Source organism: Oncorhynchus gorbuscha, linkage group LG13 (assembly GCF_021184085.1).
Source record: "Oncorhynchus gorbuscha isolate QuinsamMale2020 ecotype Even-year linkage group LG13, OgorEven_v1.0, whole genome shotgun sequence".
In the NCBI taxonomy this organism is placed as follows: Eukaryota; Metazoa; Chordata; class Actinopteri; order Salmoniformes; family Salmonidae; genus Oncorhynchus; species Oncorhynchus gorbuscha.
In genome coordinates this window covers 29,309,209-29,326,989 of record NC_060185.1, presented here as the reverse complement: position 1 = coordinate 29,326,989, position 17,781 = coordinate 29,309,209, and the positions used below count along the sequence as shown (strand labels likewise).

Sequence of the window (17,781 nt, the reverse complement as noted above, 5' to 3'; positions counted from 1 at the left end):
ACATCATTTCAAACAAAGGTATACATTTTATTATGTTAAAGACAGTAGCTTTTTACAAGAATAGCACAAATGTTTTTTTCAAACATACAAAACCTGGCACACATTCCACAATTTATCAAAACATCGTCAACTTCACAATATTAACTTTCATACCGTGCTGTAAAAGTACAAGCAAACACACATAAAACATGGGTTAACAGTGAACAGTAATGCATTAGAATCTATGTCAGAGTCAAAGTGGTGACAATATAACTAACAAGTTAACATTTTTGCTCAAATCTAAATGTACAATAAATATTCCCAAAAGTAGTAGAACACACAGGCTACAGGGGCCTCATTTATCAAAGGTGTGTGTGCTCAAAAAAATACTCTAAACCTTGCGTATGCCACTTTTTCTGCAAAGGTTGGTATTTATCAATTGTGAACATGACAGAAAAGTGTGCATATCTCCACGCAAATCCCAAACCATGTGTGTGCACAACTCTTCGAAGGTTGATCAACTGTATTGCAAATAGGCTTATTGTTTGTTTGGGGAAAATGGGAGGTGTTTGATGCACAGGAATTATAATGATGGTAGGGAAATATAAACATTCAAATGTAGGCCTAATGATAAAACAGTTGCATTTGCCATTGGTAAGGATATCGCAGCATTCTGTCTAATATTTATTTGACTTTTATTATATAGGCCTAAATCATAATCATATTGCAGGATGTCTCCTTTTCTGACATAACTGATTTCAATTATTCTCGCTATGCAACAAATAGTAGACTTACATTTATCAATCGCTATTTAAATAGCCAAGCATGCTGGAAAGTAAATAGACCGGTAGCCTTGATAGTATGTGACAGTATTGCAGTGCAATAGTATTAGGAGTGCGACATAGCCTATTTAATTTCAGAGCCTATACCAAGACAGAACACATGGATGTATTGATAAACAAAATATAGAACATTTGAGAGAGTGTTGAAAATGCATGCTTGCTGTTCCTGTACACTTCCAGTCATTGCACTCGTTAGCAATGGCTCCAGAAAGTACCTTCAACTTCCTTCAAACTGCAGCAGAGACATCCAAATCGTATCCATGAGTGCATCTGACTGGGTAAGTAGAAAAAGTTGCCAAAATGTCGCACTTTCCCTTTAATTTCCCATTATTACAAAGTTATTACTTATAATACTGATTAGTTTGACTATACTCTAAACCCCAATAAAAAAACATTTCACACAGTAAATGCATAAATGAAAAAGAAAAGAAAAACAGTGGCAGCTGGTGAACTGTGAGATGAAATTAAGTACTTGGGAAAACAGTAACTTAAAATCTCGAGCAACAGGATCAGATGTATCAGATTGCTCAATGTTGCATAATGAATGTGTAACACAAACACATTCAACTGTACCTCTATTTTCTACTCTATTTCTTAGACAATAACTAGGTTGTATTTGTACTAACTATATTATACACTTAGTATACAAAACAATAAGAACACTTGCTCTTTTCATGAAAAACTGACCAGGTGAATCCAGAGGAAAGCTATTGAACTCTTATTGATGTCAAATCCACTTTAAATCAGTGTAGATGAAGGGGGGAGAAAGGTTCAAAAAGGATTTTTAAGCTTTGAGACAATTGAGAATGGATTGTGTATGTGTGCCATTCAGAGGGTCAATAGGCAAAACAAAATCATTAAAAGTGCCTTTGAACGAGGTATGGTAGTAGGTGGCAAGCGCACTGGTTTGTTTCAAGTACTGCAACACTGCTGGGTTTTTCACACAACAGTTTCCTGTGTGTATCAAAAATATTAGGAAGGTGTTCCTAATGTTTGGTATACTCAGCGTATCTACAGACTAGATCATATAATGCTTTTCTGCTCATATGCACAACATATTAATACACTAAGGGCCGGTTTCCCAGCCCCAGATTAAGCCTACACTAAAAATCACTTTCAATGGGAGATTCTCCATTGCAGACAAGGCTTCGTCTGGGTCCAGGAAACTGGGCCCACACAAAGTCCTATATTATTGCATATAAAAAAAAACATATTGCATAGGATGTAATCTGTTAACCAGTTCCTTATTGCCCAGCCATAATACCATAATTATAAAACAATCTCAACTCAGTGTAAACATAAGATGGTATCAACAACAATACTACTTATTGTGGTATAAAGTTGTCATGTCACTGTTTCAGTTACATAGTAAAATGGTCTCAAATTTAACCATGCACCATGAAATCATTACTTAGGAGGATATGTCTGCAGTTTAACTGGCAGTTTTGTTCAGATATGAAAAGGTGTGGTTGTTTGTTTTGCCTTTTTGAGGATTCATATGAAAGTGTTTCAGAGTACCCAATATAAAGGCATTTTCATTCACCAGGGTATAATCTGATGCCAAAGACGCTCACTAGCACTCTTGGCTTTCGCTGCACGTGGAGGTGACCCCGGCCTTGGACAGGAACAGCTTTCCGCTGGGACAAACACACACTTCGTAGAGTCCCTGAGCGTTTCCAGACACACCTCCTTGTCCCAGGGGGAGATTAGGCAGACGTATCGTCTCGGCATCCAGAATCACCTACAGAGACAACACACAACAAAGGGCGCGGTCAGATGCACCACTGCTGAAACATACAGTGGGGGAAAAAAGTATTTAGTCAGCCACCAATTGTACAAGTTCTCCCACTTAAAAAGATGAGAGGTCATTTTCATCATAGGTACACTTCAACTATGACAGACAAAATTTGAAAATAAATAAATCCAGAAAATCACATTGTAGGATTTTTAATTTGCAAATTATGGTGGGAAATAAGTATTTGGTCAATAACAAAAGTTTCTCAATACTTTGTTATATACCCTTTGTTGGCAATGACAGAGGTAAAACGTTTTCTGTAAGTCATCACAAGGTTATCACACACTGTTGCTGGTATTTTGGCCCATTCCTCCATGCAGATCTCCTCTATAATAATAATAAATAATATATGCCATTTAGCAGACGCTTTTAGCAGTGATGTTTTGGGACTGTTGTTGGGCAACACGGACTTTCAACTCCCTCCAAAGATTTTCTATGGGGTTGAGATCTGGAGACTGGCTAGATCACTCCAGAACCTTGAAATGTTTCTTACAAAGCCACACCTTCGTTGCCCGGGCGGTGTGTTTGGGATCATTGTCATGCTGAAAGACCCAGCCACGTTTCATCTTCAATGCCCTTGCTGATGGAAGGAGGTTCACTCAAAATCTCACGATCCATGGCCCCATTCATTCTTTCCTTTACATGGATCAGTCGTCCTGGTCCCTTTGCAGAAAAACAGCCCCAAAGCATGATGTTTCCACCCCCATGCTTCACAGTAGGTATGGTGTTCTTTGGATGCAACTGAGCATTCTTTGTCCTCCAAACACAACGAGTTGAGTTTTTAACAAAAAGTTATATTTTGGTTTCATCTGACCATATGACATTCTCCCAATCTTTTTCTGGATCATCCAAATGCTCTCTAGCAAACTTCAGACGGGCCTGGACATGTACTGGCTTAAGCAGGGGGACACGTCTGGCACTGCAGGATTTGAGTCCCTGGCGGCGTAGTGTGTTACTGATGGTAGACTTTGTTACTTTGGTCCCAGCTCTCTGCAGGTCATTCACTAGGTCCACCCGTGTGGTTCTGGGATTTTTGCTCACCGTTCTTGGGATTATTTTGACCCCACGGGGTGAGATCTTGCGTGGAGCCCCAGATCGAGGGAGATTATCAGTGTCTTGTATGTCTTCCATTTCCTAATAATTGCTCCCACAGTTGATTTCTTCAAACCAAGCTGCTTACCAATTGCAGATTCAGTCTTCCCAGCCTGGTGCAGGTCTACAATTTTGTTTGATAGCTCTTTGGTCTTGGCCATTAGTGGAGTTTGGAGTGTGACTGTTTGAGGTTGTGGACAGGTGTCTTTTATACTGATAACAAGTTCAAACAGGTGCCATTAATACAGGTAACGAGTGGAGGACAGAGGAGCCTCTTAAAGAAGAAGTTACAGGTCTGTGAGAGCCAGAAATCTTGCTTGTTTGTAGGTGACCAAATACTTATTTTCCACCATAATTTGCAAATAAATTCATTAAAAATCCTACAATGTGATTTTCTGGATTTTTTTTCTTCTCATTTTGTCTGTCATAGTTGAAGTGTCTGTCATAGTTGAAGTTCTCCCACTTTTTAAGTGGGAGAACTTGCACAATTGGTGGCTGACTAAATACTTTTTTTGCCCCACTGTATACACGCCACTGCTGAAAAACATACATATACAGTACCAGTCAAACGTTTGGACACCTACTCATTTAAGGGTTTTTCTTTATTTGTACTATTTTCTACATTGTATAATAACAGTAAAGACATGAAAACAATGAAACAACACATGGAATAATGTAGAAACCCCCAAAAAGTGTTAAACATATCAAAATATACACTGCTCAAAAAAATAAAGGGAACACTTAAACAACACAATGTAACTCCAAGTCAATCAAACTGTCCACTTAGGAAGCAACACTTATTGACAATACATTTCACATGCTGTTTTGCAAATGGAATTGACATGGAAATTATAGGCATTTAGCAAGACATGCCCAATAAAGGAGTGGTTCTGCAGGTGGTGACCAGACCACTTCTCAGTTCCTATGCTTCCTGGCTGATGTTTTGGTCACTTTTGAATGCTGGCGGTGCTTTCACTCTAGTGCTAGCATGAGACGGAGTCTTCAACCCACACAAGTGGCTCAGGTAGTGCAGCTCATCCAGGATGGCACATCAATGCGAGCTGTGGCAAGAAGGTTTGCTGTGTCTGTCAGCGTAGTGTCCAGAGCATGGAGGTGCTACCAGGAGACAGGCCAGTACATCAGGAGACGTGGAGGAGGCCGTAGGAGGGCAACAACCCAGCAGTAGGACCGCTACCTCCGCCTTTGTGCAAGGAGGAGCATTGCCAGAGCCCTGCAAAATGACCTCCAGCAGGCCACAAATGTGCATGTGTCTGCTCAAATGGTCAGAAATAGACTCCATGAGAGTGGTATGAGGGCCCGACGTCCACAGGTGGGGGTAGGGCTTACAGCCCAACACCGTGCAGGACGTTTGGCATTTGCCAGAGAACACCAAGATTGGCAAATTCGCCGCTGGCGCCCTGTGCTCTTCACAGATGAAAGCAGGTTCACACTGAGCACGTGACAGACGTGACAGAGTCTGGAGACGCCGTGGAGAATGTTCTGCTGCCTGCAACATCCTCCAGCATGACCTGTTTGGCGGTGGGTCAGTCATGGTGTGGGGTGGCATTTCTTTGGGGGGCCGCACAGCCCTCCATGTGCTCGCCAGAGGTAGCCTGACTGCCATTAGGTACCGAGATGAGATCCTCAGACCCCTTGTGAGACCATATGCTGGTGCGGTTGGCCCTGGGTTCCTCCTAATGCAAGACAATGCTAGACCTCATGTGGCTGGAGTGTGTCAGCAGTTCCTGCAAGAGGAAGACATTGATGCTATGGACTGGCCCGCCCGTTCCCCAGACCTGAATCCAATTGAGCACATCTGGGACATAATGTCTCGCTCCATCCACCAACGCCACGTTGCACCACAGACTGTCCAGGAGTTGGCGGATGCTTAAGTCCAGGTCTGGGAGGAGATCCCTCCGGAGACCATCCGCCACCTCATCAGGAGCATGCCCAGGCATTGTAGGGATGTCATACAGGCACGTGGAGGCCACACACACTACTGAGCCTAATTTTGACTTGTTTAAGGACATTACATCAAAGTTGGATCAGCCTGTAGTGTGGTTTTCCACTTTAATTTTGAGTGTCACTCCAAATCCAGACCTCCATGGGTTGATAAATTTGATTTCCATTGATAATTTTTGTGTGATTTTGTTGTCAGCACATTCAACTATGTAAAGAAAAAAGTATTTAATAAGAATATTTCATTCATTCAGATCTAGGATGTGTTATTTTAGTGTTCCCTTTATTTTTTTGAGCAGTATATTTTATATTTGAGATTCTTCAAACAGCCTTTATGACAGCTTTGCACACTCTCGACCAGCTTCATGACGTAGTCACCTGGAATGCATTTCAATTAACAGGTGTGCTTTGTTAAAAGTACATTTGTGGAATTTCTTTCCTTCTTAATGCGTTTGAGCCAATCAGTTGTGTTGTGTTGTAACAAGGTACGGGTGGTATACAGGAGATAGCCCTATCGAACATCTCTGGAGAGACCTGAAAATAGCTGTGCGGCGACGCTCCCCACCCAATCTGACAGAGCTTGAGAAGATCTGCAGAGAAGAATTGGAGAAACTCCCCAAATACAGGTGTGCCAAACATGTAGCGTCATACCCAGGAACACTCAAGGCTGTAATTGCTGTCTCAGGTGCTTCAACAAAGTACTGAGTAAAGGGTCTGAATACTTATGTAAATGAGGGGGGGGGGGGGGGTATTCTAAAAAACTGTTTTTGCTTTGTCATTATGGGGTGTTGTGTGTAGATTCATGAGAAAAAAACTATTTTATTAATTTTAGAGAAAGGCTGTAACGTAACAAAATGTGGAAAAGGTCTAGGGTCTTAATACTTTCCGAATGCACTGTACATTTACATGCCACTAGGGGATTTATAGATATCAAGGCCAGTAAGTAAATGTATGTCTCTGTCACATGTAGTGTAAAATATAAGTACAGTACTGCCAGTCAATAGCAAGTAAATCACACATTGCCTCACCAGTCCTTCACTGGAGTGCAATAGAAAATCCATGTTAGATGCAGCCTCGATGTTCCCGGCTAGTGCTTTGACAAAGACTCCCTTTGGTGCATCCATGCTGAGAGAGCGGGTTGGAGACTCCAGCCTGGAACACACAGGAGAACATCAGTTTGATCAATTCCACATATGACTGATAAAACAATCAATAAACTGCTTGGAATTAAGAGTTCATATTTCATATTGGCCTATTCCAAGATGTCAACGGTTATGGGATCCAGCATCTACCTCAAGTCTTTGAAGGGCTCAGCTTTGAGCAGGGGCGTCTCTACAGAGTGTTCAAACAGGGCACCTTCTAGACCTAAATAAAAGCAAACACACAAGGTGCTCCTTATGGAGTTGATAGTCAATTACAATGAAACATCATTGGTGTTACCATAGAGATACAGGTTACATATAGTATTCTATTTCATTCTGCTATGTACTGTGAGTGGGTCTACAGGTCCTGGCAGTCAATTGTTCCCCTGGGTGCTTGTCAACTGGTGTTAGTGAGAGGATGACATGTGCACTGGCTCAGAGTCACCTCCAACCACCAGACTTGAAGGAGAGAGAGAATGTTTGCAGTGCTTTAATCACTGTGGTTGACAGCTCCCTTGGCTAGCTAATTACATCTTTATTACCACCAGCCTTTGCCAATCGTATGTTACCATAGCATGCAAAGCTGCTCACCTGACATCACACTATAGAATCTGTCTAGGTCTGATAGGGATATTGTAACAGTATACACATCTTTAGCTTTGTTCTGTTTGTGCATGGTTTTCTGGCCAAGGTTGTGTTAACTTTTGCTCAGTGTCTTGCTAAAGTGAAATGACCGTCACCGTTCAGAGGTACGTCAGGCTCCAGATGTCCAAGACATAATGAAGCTATCAAAGGACACTCTCTTCAGCTAATTACCCCACACAGCACGAGGGCACTGACCTCCCATCAATACTAAAACTGGACACAACAAAGAGATTTAGGCAAAATAGACAACTTGAGCATACAGTCTATAATCAATTGGGTGGACTCTGATATGTTTAACTTCAGTTCTTAGTTACTGTAGCTTCAATTTAAGTTATATTATAAATATACTTTATTTATAAACCAACAAATAAAAAAGCAGTGTTTCTGTCACCTTTCCTGTCATTTTTAGATGAATGAGCTTGACTTTCAATACCTTTTCAAGGACAACTTCGCAGAAAAAGTCAAACTGCTCCAGTCCAGTAACTACCATGTCAAATGAAAATGTATTACTTTGATATGTAAGAAAACACTCAGTGATTCAGTACATTGCTCTCATAAATTACAATAAACTGAATGAAAACCCTGTTTGTAGTTCATATCTGTAATGCTGTATACCCATGTATGGGCTTAGTGGTGTGACACTGACACTGCAGACATGATTGTACCTGTGACACGGAGCTTGTCTGTCCCAACAACCACCTCTTTGTCATCTGCAGAAAACAGCGTCTTGGTGTTGGAGCTGATGACAAAGTTCTGTGCATTTCCCTGGGCCACATCTGGACCTAAAATGACATCAGGGAGAATTATTAGAGACCAGAAGCAGTTAAAGCTCTGGGACTGGGGGACATAGGCTTAGCATAATTGAGATATCATATGCTGTATCATTAAAACATGTACATTTTGCACGCAGCTTTAAACTTTGGATGAATTTGTTCACTTTGTCACCTCTCTCTCATAAGAAATAAAGCCAGGGTGCCGATAGGCCTACTGTCCAACTGTCTCTGGGCAGAAATAGAGCCAGGGTGCCGATAGGCCTACTGTCCAACTGTCTCTGGGCAGAAATAGGCCAGTGAGATATTTAATATACTTCAATACCATTTTCTATAGAAGAACAGAACAAGATGTTCTTTCCAAACGACTGAGGGGGAATGTCTGAGGGGGAATAGACCAAATAACTGGTCATTAAAACCCTTAAACTTCCTTCACAGAGGGTCACATAGATAGGTCAATGCCTTTGATGGCATAATGAGCAAGAATACCTAACAGTCTCGTAAAACACTGCAATTAGTTTAGTCATTTGTTACCCCTCTAATTATGGCACACTCCTCTACGAACCCCACTGGCCAGCCATAAAATGTGTGCAAATAATAGTCTCTGTAGACCTGAGGCCCCTGGTGTAACAGATAGGCCATTCTGGTACTGATGACAGAAAGCTGGGCATGGGGTATTAATGGCAATCTGATGGAATATGAAAAGGGGAGATGCGTTTTGTCATTGCTAATGCTGTATTACATACAGTACAGCTGCAGGACAAGTCCATGAATGACATTGATGAAGTGTCCATATATCAGTTGAATAGTGCAATTTATAAACATTGCTAGCCTGCTGTATGTGTCTAGGTGTGTGTGTTTTCTGTCCACTTACCTACAGAGAGACTTCCTGTGACATCATTATTTTCATTGCGGGCATTGAGGGTGACGTTTTCAGACGAGTTCACCAAGAGAGAGGAGTCCTGGAAAAAAATAACTCTTTTGGTCATCAATAAGCATCCTGTGCATGTCAGATATCACTGGACAGGACTTTAATTGAACATGGGGCAAAAAACAAAATTATGCATTGCCAATGAATGCTAAAAAAATGCATCATTATGCTCACAGGTTCAAGTATCTGGTCTTCATACATACCTTTCAGAAAGCACTACTGAGATACAATAGGCTAAAGAGATGTAGCCTACTTGGGCAAGTCTTGAAAAGCAGGTTGTGTATAATGAACACTGAATCTAATTCAAAACTGTCGACTTCAGTGATGAAAGTGTCAGTCCATAAATGGTGAATACATTGCCTTTTTAATGAAGCTCAAAGATAGAGTGGAGGAAAACACAGCACAATGAGGAAAAACCATAAACATGTAGACAACTGCTGCAAAGTATTACCATCTGCTGCTCGATTGCACACCATTGACTGTTTCCCACCACAAATATCCAGGAGGTAAATAAGGAACTTGCTACACTGTACATCCACAGGGACTGCCAAAGCTTATTGAGTAAGACACATTTCCCAACTACGCAAGAGAACGATGTCAAAATACAGGTCATCTGACTATACCTCAGGACAGTTGTTTGATGTAATTGCCCAGTGGTTTTAACAGCGCTCCTAGATTCAACAAACAATCAACTTTGATTTCTATGGTTTCCTGACAATGAGTCACAGCTTGGGAAAACAGACCACTTTAATCAACACAACCCTATTGGACTGGGTATGAGTGTTTGAGGAGAAGGAGGAGGAAGAGGAGGAGTGTAGGAGCCTGTTTGCTTACCTCTCTGGAGTGGATCTCTTGGGCATAGAGAGGAAAGAGGAACTCTGACTCGCCGTCCTCAAGCCTCACTCCGTCTGATGTTACTTTTAGGTGTCCCATCCCTTCCTGCAATGACAAGCAGAAAGAATTAACTCAGCAAGGCAGTGCACAGGGTCCTACATTCACTCCGTAACCATGACCATACTGTGTCCCCAAGGATTTATGTGACACCATGTGTTGCTTCTAACTCTGGATGGTGAGTGAATCTATTTTAGGTGATGGTCTCTGCTGGGTATAGTGTTGGGAGTTAAACACACTGCAGTGAATATATGATTCATAGCACCTCAGGCAATAGTGACTTTGATAATGATCCAGTGTGAAAGAAAAGCAGAATCTCTAATTTCAATTTCACATAATAACTACTTCTCTCAGGCTATATTCCAAAAGGACGGAGGAATCATGAAATGTGTATAAAACTAAGCTTACTGTGCTAGAGGGCGAATGTTGGTTTTTATTCATCCCACCAGGCAGCCATTGGATGCCAAGGATAAGAGACATGTGGCTATAACCCCCCAGGACTGAGGGTGAACTCAAACTAAAGCAGCAGAGTTCTATGTGTTTGCTCTGCCAATGCAGTCACTACATTCCCAGGGTGTGCTGTGTTGTGATGTTTCAGTTACTTCTAAGCCCTATTTATACCTGGGGTTAACATGTGTCCTTTGTCCTGATCTTGTCTAAATTCTAATTGTGTCTACACATGGTATTAAAATGTGTCTGCTATCTGTCCACTGTGTCTGCATTGTGACCTGATTTCCTGGTCTCTTCCTTTATATAAATGATTTCACAGCTAAATAGTATGTATTTATTGTAAGACACATGTTGATGTATTCAGTTAATGGTTCCACCTGTCAAGGATTTTAGAGAGCTGAATAATGATGATTTAAATGGTTTCTCTGTCCAGATCTGTCTACACTTGTAAGATATCCAGACACAATGCGTTTTCTGACTACTACCGGAGGGTGGCAGGATGATCTGATCACAATCAGATCACAATGTGTATTTTGATTGTCTACACCTGTCTAAAACTGTGGGTACAATAAGAATGTGGACAAAATCAGGACAAAGGACTTAAGTTAGAAGCAGGTATAAGTGGGGCTTCTATCACTTTTAAACATTGCTTAAATTGTAAATCAATGCAAAATTAATCAAAACCGTTTTGGCCTAATACAGTATCACATAATGTTGGCTATATGCTTGGCCTGACAATATTGTTAATCTCAGACCATATTATATTTCAAAACTCGAGCTTTGATAACAAAATAGATTAGTTGTTGTATCACTTGTGAGGCACAGATGAGCATAAATTGAAATAAGTTGCTTTTTATTTTACTGAACTGATAGTACCTGCACTGGATGGTCAGTCTCGGCGGAGGGAAGGAGAGAGCAACAGATCGCCTCTCACGGTCCCTGCTCTCTTCTTTCCTCCAGTTGAGTGACTAGAGAGAGGGTACACCTCCTCCCATTGATGGTGAAACTCGAGTCTCACCGCATTATTTCTGCCTCTTGGACAAATTCATGTTGTTCCTATGACCAGAGAATGTGAAATATTCCTAGATTTTAATATAGACAGGAGGAGCTGCTAGTAATACAAAACGTTGGCCTGTCGATACACTTGGCTACTAAGAGCCAATTTATGTTTGATCAAAAATGAGGTCGTAGCGCCGTATGGATGGTGTGACGCAATTGCAGAGCCTCCCGAGGAATGCAGAGGCCACGACGGAATCGTCGTGCGCCTCCGACATTTTTTAACAATGCAGAGGGTCCAGTCAAATATACTTTAGCTAAATCAAGATAGACCACAGCCTGTCGTTTCAAACGGGAACAAATGAGTCATAGTGGGCAGAACAAGCAAGGAGGGGCAGAGCCAGGCACGGGCTAGAGAGATACTATTGGCGAGTTTTAGCATGCATTCGCATATTTCCGTTAGGGAACGCCTACTCTGTTAAGTGCGCTTGTGCAATAACTCAATTTGCGCTTGCACTCCTAAACGCAATTTATTAAACGTTGGCGAAGGGGAAATTCTTCAAAACGTAGTTCACTCTGTTCGTAACAAAGTGTAGTTTCGGGAACAGAAAACTGTATTGAGATCAAATGTTTAATCGAAGAGAAAATGTGTAGAATGTCGGCCAAAATCCATCTCGTTCCATCTTCTCCCACTTACCGCCCCTGTATAACCGTCGCAAGATCCACTTGTTGATTGATGCTTATTTATAAAACCCTCTCAAACCCCCTATCTAAGATACATACTGCAGCCCTCATCCTCCACATTCAACACTCTTAACAGAATGTGACTGGCACAGTCATTAACAGTTAAGTTCGCTGCAGCTAGCAACTGGAACTAGCTGCAAAAAACGCTCAAATTGGACCGTTTAATCTCCAACTCTTCATTCAAAGCCTCAATCGTGGACACACTTACTGGCAGTTGTGGCTACTTCGCGTGGTGCTGTTTTCTCTACCTTCTTGCCCTTTGTGCTGTTGTCTGTGCCCAATACTATTTGTACCATGTTTTGAGCTGCTACCTTGTTATTGTCATGCGTTGCTACCATGCTGTGTTTCTGCCATGCTGTTGTCTTAGGTCTCTCTTTATGTAGTGTTGTCTCTTGTCGTGATGTGTGTTTTGTCCTATTTTATATTTGTTTTAATCCCTGCCCTGTCCCCGCAGGAGGCCGTCATTGTAAATAAGAATGTGTTAACTGACTTGCCTAGTTAAATAATAATATCAAACTCTTGTGGGTCGTGGAATCTATAGGCACGGTGATTCGAGCTATCTGATTGGCTATTCTTGTCAGCCTGGTATGCGGAGTTTGTCACTACAGACAAATGAAAAGGTTAAATGGGAACACGCTGCGTACCCAGCGCCCAGAGCTTCTAAATCAAATGCACCTTCCGCCAAAAAGCGCAGTCGAATAAAAATAAAGGAGCGCAAAAGCCTTTTATCGTTGTCTTTTCTACATGTTAGGTGATCTGACTGGGAATGTCTAGATCGACCAGTCGATCGCGATGGACCGGTTGGTGACCACTGTTCTAGAGCATCTTCATAAATCTACATTTGCATCTGGAGGGATGTTTCTTTGTCTCATTAACAAACATTTCAATTTTTTCATTAATTCAGGAAAAATATTATATGGCGTTTTGACCATACAATCACTCCAAAATATAGCTTCCTGCCATCCAGGACCTCAATACCAGGTGGTGTCATAGGAAGGCCCTAAAAATGGTCAGACTGTTCTTACAGCAAGCGATACCTGAGCGCCAAGTCTAGGTCCAAGAAGCTTCTAAACAGCTTCTACCACCAAGCCATAAAAGCCCCGAACAGCTAATCAAATGGCAACCCAGACCATTTGCACTGCCCCCAAAGTTGTATTTTCTTAACTGCATTGTTGGTTAAGGGCTTGTAAGTAAGCATTTCACTGTAAGGTAGAATTTGATTTGATTTTAAATCTGTCTGTAGTCTACAGTAAAGGTCATGTAACGTGTTATTAATGAACTAGAGCTAAGCAGTTTTTGGAGAGCCATGTCAGTGACCCAACATACCGTGTTAAACCACATGACCCTGAGGATCCATATGGTAAGGGCAAAGTTCACAGTGAGGATGATAATGAGCAGCAGGACAAACAGGTAGAGGCAGCGCTTCCTCCAACCGTAGATCCCGATCTTATAGATGGAGTCCGGGACCGGGGCAGGGACACTGCTGTCCTGGGTGGTGTTGACATACTGCTCCCTCACCATCTGCTGGGGAAAACACATGGACAAGAAAAGAGGCAGTTTAGATCAATGGACATGTATAGTCTGACTGACTATACATTACCCTGAAGTGGCAGTAATTTAAAATCAGCATCATCATCATGCATCACCAGTGGACTTGCTTAGTTAAAGGTTGAATAAATCTAAATCTATTGGAATTTGCTTCATATTACTAGCAACAATGCCTGTTCTTATGACTCTAAACACCTCCGTCACTAATGATCAGCTGGATATCTGTCCAGAACACATGGAAAACGTGAATATATTTCTGACATCTCCAAGATGGCTAACGGCAAGAGAGAGAACTCCTCATTACACTGGCTTTAGTTAAGTCCAGCCCCTATACTGTAGAACTGAACAGAGCGTGATTCTTGTGTTCTATTGGAATGCACACTCATATAAATCAACAGTACCAGAGATATAAATGGCAAAGGCTTTGCTGTTTCTTCATATTTATGTCATATAAGAGCAAAATGATCTCAATTATTGACCAGTTAGAGCTTCTTTTTTTTTCAAGCATTCTACTCTTCTGTAAAGGGTGGATTGATGATGACACAGAGACATAAAAACTCCAGTAATATTTCTAAAGGATGCGCTGAGAATATATTCTGAGGGCTGAGCACAAAGCCATATCTTTTTTTGCGCTACAATAATGGAGCCAGGGCTGGTGTCACATTTAATTGATTAATCAACGTTGATACTTTCATTCAAGTCAATGCCCGAAGAAAATGAATTGAGTTGTAGGTAGTAGCTAAAAAAATGCCTTTCACAAACAATAACAAAACAAGCCCTTTCACCAAATAATCTCCACACTGAATCCTAGAATCATGTTTAACACTGAGTGAATAAAGTATATACAGACACCATGATTAAATGTGACTGATGAAGGTGATACAAATGAATTAATTTGTTCAATTAATTTAATCTCTGTCAGCACCAGTGGAGGCTGGTGAGGGGAGGACAGCTCATAGTAATGGCTGGAATGGAATGAAGCATATTTCATTCCATTCCATCTAATCCATTCCAGCCATTACCATGAGCCATCCTCCCCTCACCAGCCTCCACCAATACTCCAAAATATTTCACACAACATAGTTTCTGTATCATCCCAGTTTCCCCAAGATCTGCTGTTAACTTCATACTGACATTATCTTGTTGACAAAAACGAAACAAATGGTAAACTGACTGTCTGGTTGATTTGTTTCATGCCAGTGTGGAATGAGACATTCCAGCAGCTTGGGTGATTTACATATGGACAGATGCTCCGCCTCATTGGAGGAGTAAACATGGTCTCCACCATGTTTAAGGAGCAACTTTTCATTGTGATCTATAATTCTTTCCTGACATGAACAGATGCTAAGCTAGTACAGCACCTCCGTGTAATTTGGCTGGCTCCCAACCAATAATAATAAGGTTAGACCTACCTGGAGAGGCTGGGGAAGTTAACTGGCAATGTGTGGCACTATTATAGCTCTTTGTTTTTATTATAACTCCTCATTTTTGTTTTTTAAGACAACATTTGTCACTGAATACCACCATGTTGCTCCCTCAGCGATATATCTTAGTGACTATATCAAAGGTAGATGGATTGATAGTGTACATGCTCCCTACTTGGGTCCGTCCCCTAAGAAGAGATGTTTCAGAGAAGATGATAAACGCCTAGTCATTGCATATACAAACAGCTTGTTTCCTGCTGTTACCATAAAAATGCAAACTTGCAAAGGCAGCAAGTGTGTTGGCATAAAGGATAGGGAGTATCTCTCACCACCAGGTCCCACCTTTCCTCAGGACCTGTCCCACTGTATCCACCGACTAGCAGTGATAAATAACCCTTATTCACACAAATGATGTAGCAAAAAAAACTAACCCAAGGAAATGTGGAGGTAATCTTTGTTGTGTGGTATGCTTTTTTAAAATACCAGTGCTCATTGGTATTATTAATTGGACTGAGTCATCAGAATAAATCAGAATGACAAATTGGATTGCAACAGTTCCCAAAATTGGTTTCCTCTTGACCCATCTTATAGTGAATACAAACTGCAACTAACTGAAAAGAACCATCCACACAGGGCTTATACCCTTTCTTTATAAAAATGGTACCATATAATATAAATTAGAGATGCCCATAGTGTGTTAGCAGTATGAATTTAAGAAAGTGCATACATCTGGTAAAAAAATTACACTGTAATAATACTCTGTGGAGTGCCAAAATTAATAATAAAGGTTGAATAACTGAAATGTTAATTGAGGTGTTAATGAATCTTCTTTCCCTAATTAATTTACAGAGAAGCATTAGGAGAGCTACTGCTAAAACAACAGCGTGGGAGCAGCCTGGTAGCAGAATTTCTTAAGGTTTTCAGGCTCCAGTTTCAGCCAGCCCAGCCACAGACCAATCTTACCATAGCAACTCAAATAAACATTCCTTAAACAACCTCACCACTGGACTGCAATGGAAAGAATCCTCCTCAGCGAATGTGCTTTAGGAAACAAAATGCTCGTCATGTCAATTTCACAGAACACAAACCTAGTCGTTGAACACTTTATGAGGCCTGATCACATGAAACGGGTTTTAAAACTAATTAAAAAAGCCAAATAAGACTTCACTGTCCTCCTATTATGAAGAGTATTGAGTTCACCTTATAGACTTTTAACATTGCTTTTCATCTTGGGGCCCTTGTCCATTAACCTCAAACCAGTGATGCTACGATTACTGCCATGTTCAGTCACCTCACTTTGACCTGCTCAGGTGCTTGCAGACCTTCCAAAGCCCCATAGTGAGTTAGCTGGAGGATATTCACATAAAGACTGCTGAGGGAAGAAAACAATACTCAGGAGCTCAGATGGTAGCTGTCGGAAAGAAGGCGATCGAAGACCAAGCACTTTTAGTTCTCTGCAAAGTGTTGTCTCTGTCTAAGCTGCTGTGTCCATGTTTCACATCTGCTGTAATGCTTCCACTTCTAAAAATAGGGCATAGCATTGGGTTCTAAATTTAAAAAGAGGCACAGACATAACATGAGTAAAACTAATCAACAGAATATGATACAGTAACAAGGGAAATTAACTTAAATTGTAACAAGTACACTGTCTCCCAATATTCTTGACCATGTATGGTAAAATTATTACAAGCACATAAAACAATAGTTCTGGGACAATAAATCCACTGACATTGAAATTCAAGAGTTTTTCTTTCTATAAAAACTACACATCTAAAATAAAAAAGTGAAAACAAACAAAAAATAAGGACACCAATGTCGCCACCAGACAATCACAAGACAGGTCAAAGTTTAGACTGTGAAGACTTGAGTTTAAACACTAGAGTATTCAAAAGCTGCAGATATTCACAGAGCACTGACTAGTACAGTAGCAATGACAATGAGAGCATGTTGCCTACCTTTGTGTGCTGAGACAACGAGCTCCCTCTCCAGTAGCAAACAGAGCTCTTCTGAAGCAGCAGTAAAAGGGGTAGCAGCAGTGGATCCCTTGCCTCGGATGTCTGTCAGGCGTTCAACAGCTGCGTGCCATAAATCTAGCCATGGAACTGCCCCAACTAATCACCATGAGATGGCGCTCCCACTTCCTGCATATCAAATGTGCCTCTCTCTCTACCTTGGGCTTCCCTTATTTTGATTACCCTCTCAAATCATCTCTGCGAGCAGCCAATGCTCATTGATACAGCAGGGTATCTGTGACTCTGGGAAATATTTTCAAAAGTGTCGAGGTGGGAAATCAGTTGTCTGGAATGTGATGTGCCCTTAGCTTCCATGAATACCAGTGTGTCACTTGCAAAGCACGAGCTTGAGTCTAATTTAAGAAGCTTCAGTTATAGCTTTCACTTGGGAGTTTGGCAGTAGTCTTCTTGACAGCTTCAGTATGACAGGTAGACCTGGTTGATCTTGTGGAGGGCTGTCAGGCACAGAAGAGACAGGCTACAACTACAGCATGTATTAAATACTTACGCTAAAACATGTTCTATTTACATTATGTTCCACAGGAGATTAGTGGCACCTTA

General features: G+C 41.2%; 1 protein-coding gene across 3 annotated transcripts; it reads right to left on the bottom strand.

Annotated features, from left to right (window-relative positions):
• Positions 1-6: 6 nt before the first annotated feature.
• On the bottom strand, positions 7-17,445 carry LOC123992669 (gamma-sarcoglycan-like). Of its 3 annotated transcripts, none has more exons than XM_046294024.1 (8): positions 17,164-17,445; positions 13,563-13,760; positions 9,990-10,094; positions 9,099-9,186; positions 8,120-8,236; positions 6,960-7,032; positions 6,696-6,819; positions 7-2,562 (listed from the first exon to the last, which is right to left on the bottom strand). In XM_046294024.1, the coding sequence occupies exons 2-8, from the start codon at positions 13,755-13,757 to the stop codon at positions 2,395-2,397; spliced, it is 870 nt and encodes a 289-aa protein (XP_046149980.1). In that variant the 5' UTR covers positions 13,758-13,760; positions 17,164-17,445; the 3' UTR covers positions 7-2,394. The 3 variants fall into 3 exon arrangements, with proteins under 3 accessions (XP_046149980.1, XP_046149978.1, XP_046149977.1); XM_046294022.1 differs by having other exon boundaries at positions 13,563-13,757; positions 17,164-17,444; XM_046294021.1 differs by lacking the exon at positions 17,164-17,445 and adding an exon at positions 16,409-16,432 and having other exon boundaries at positions 13,563-13,757.
• Positions 17,446-17,781: the final 336 nt, after the last annotated feature.

What these genes read in the sequence shown, in the direction of transcription:
- LOC123992669 (XM_046294021.1), bottom strand. An exon ending in GGGTCATGTGGTTTAACACG is followed by an intron (nt 10,095 to 13,562) that starts GTATGTTGGGTC and finishes TTGTCATTGCAG; the next exon opens with GAAGGGATGGGACACCTAAA. An exon ending in AAGAGATCCACTCCAGAGAG is followed by an intron (nt 9,187 to 9,989) that starts GTAAGCAAACAG and finishes ATTTTTTTCCAG; the next exon opens with GACTCCTCTCTCTTGGTGAA.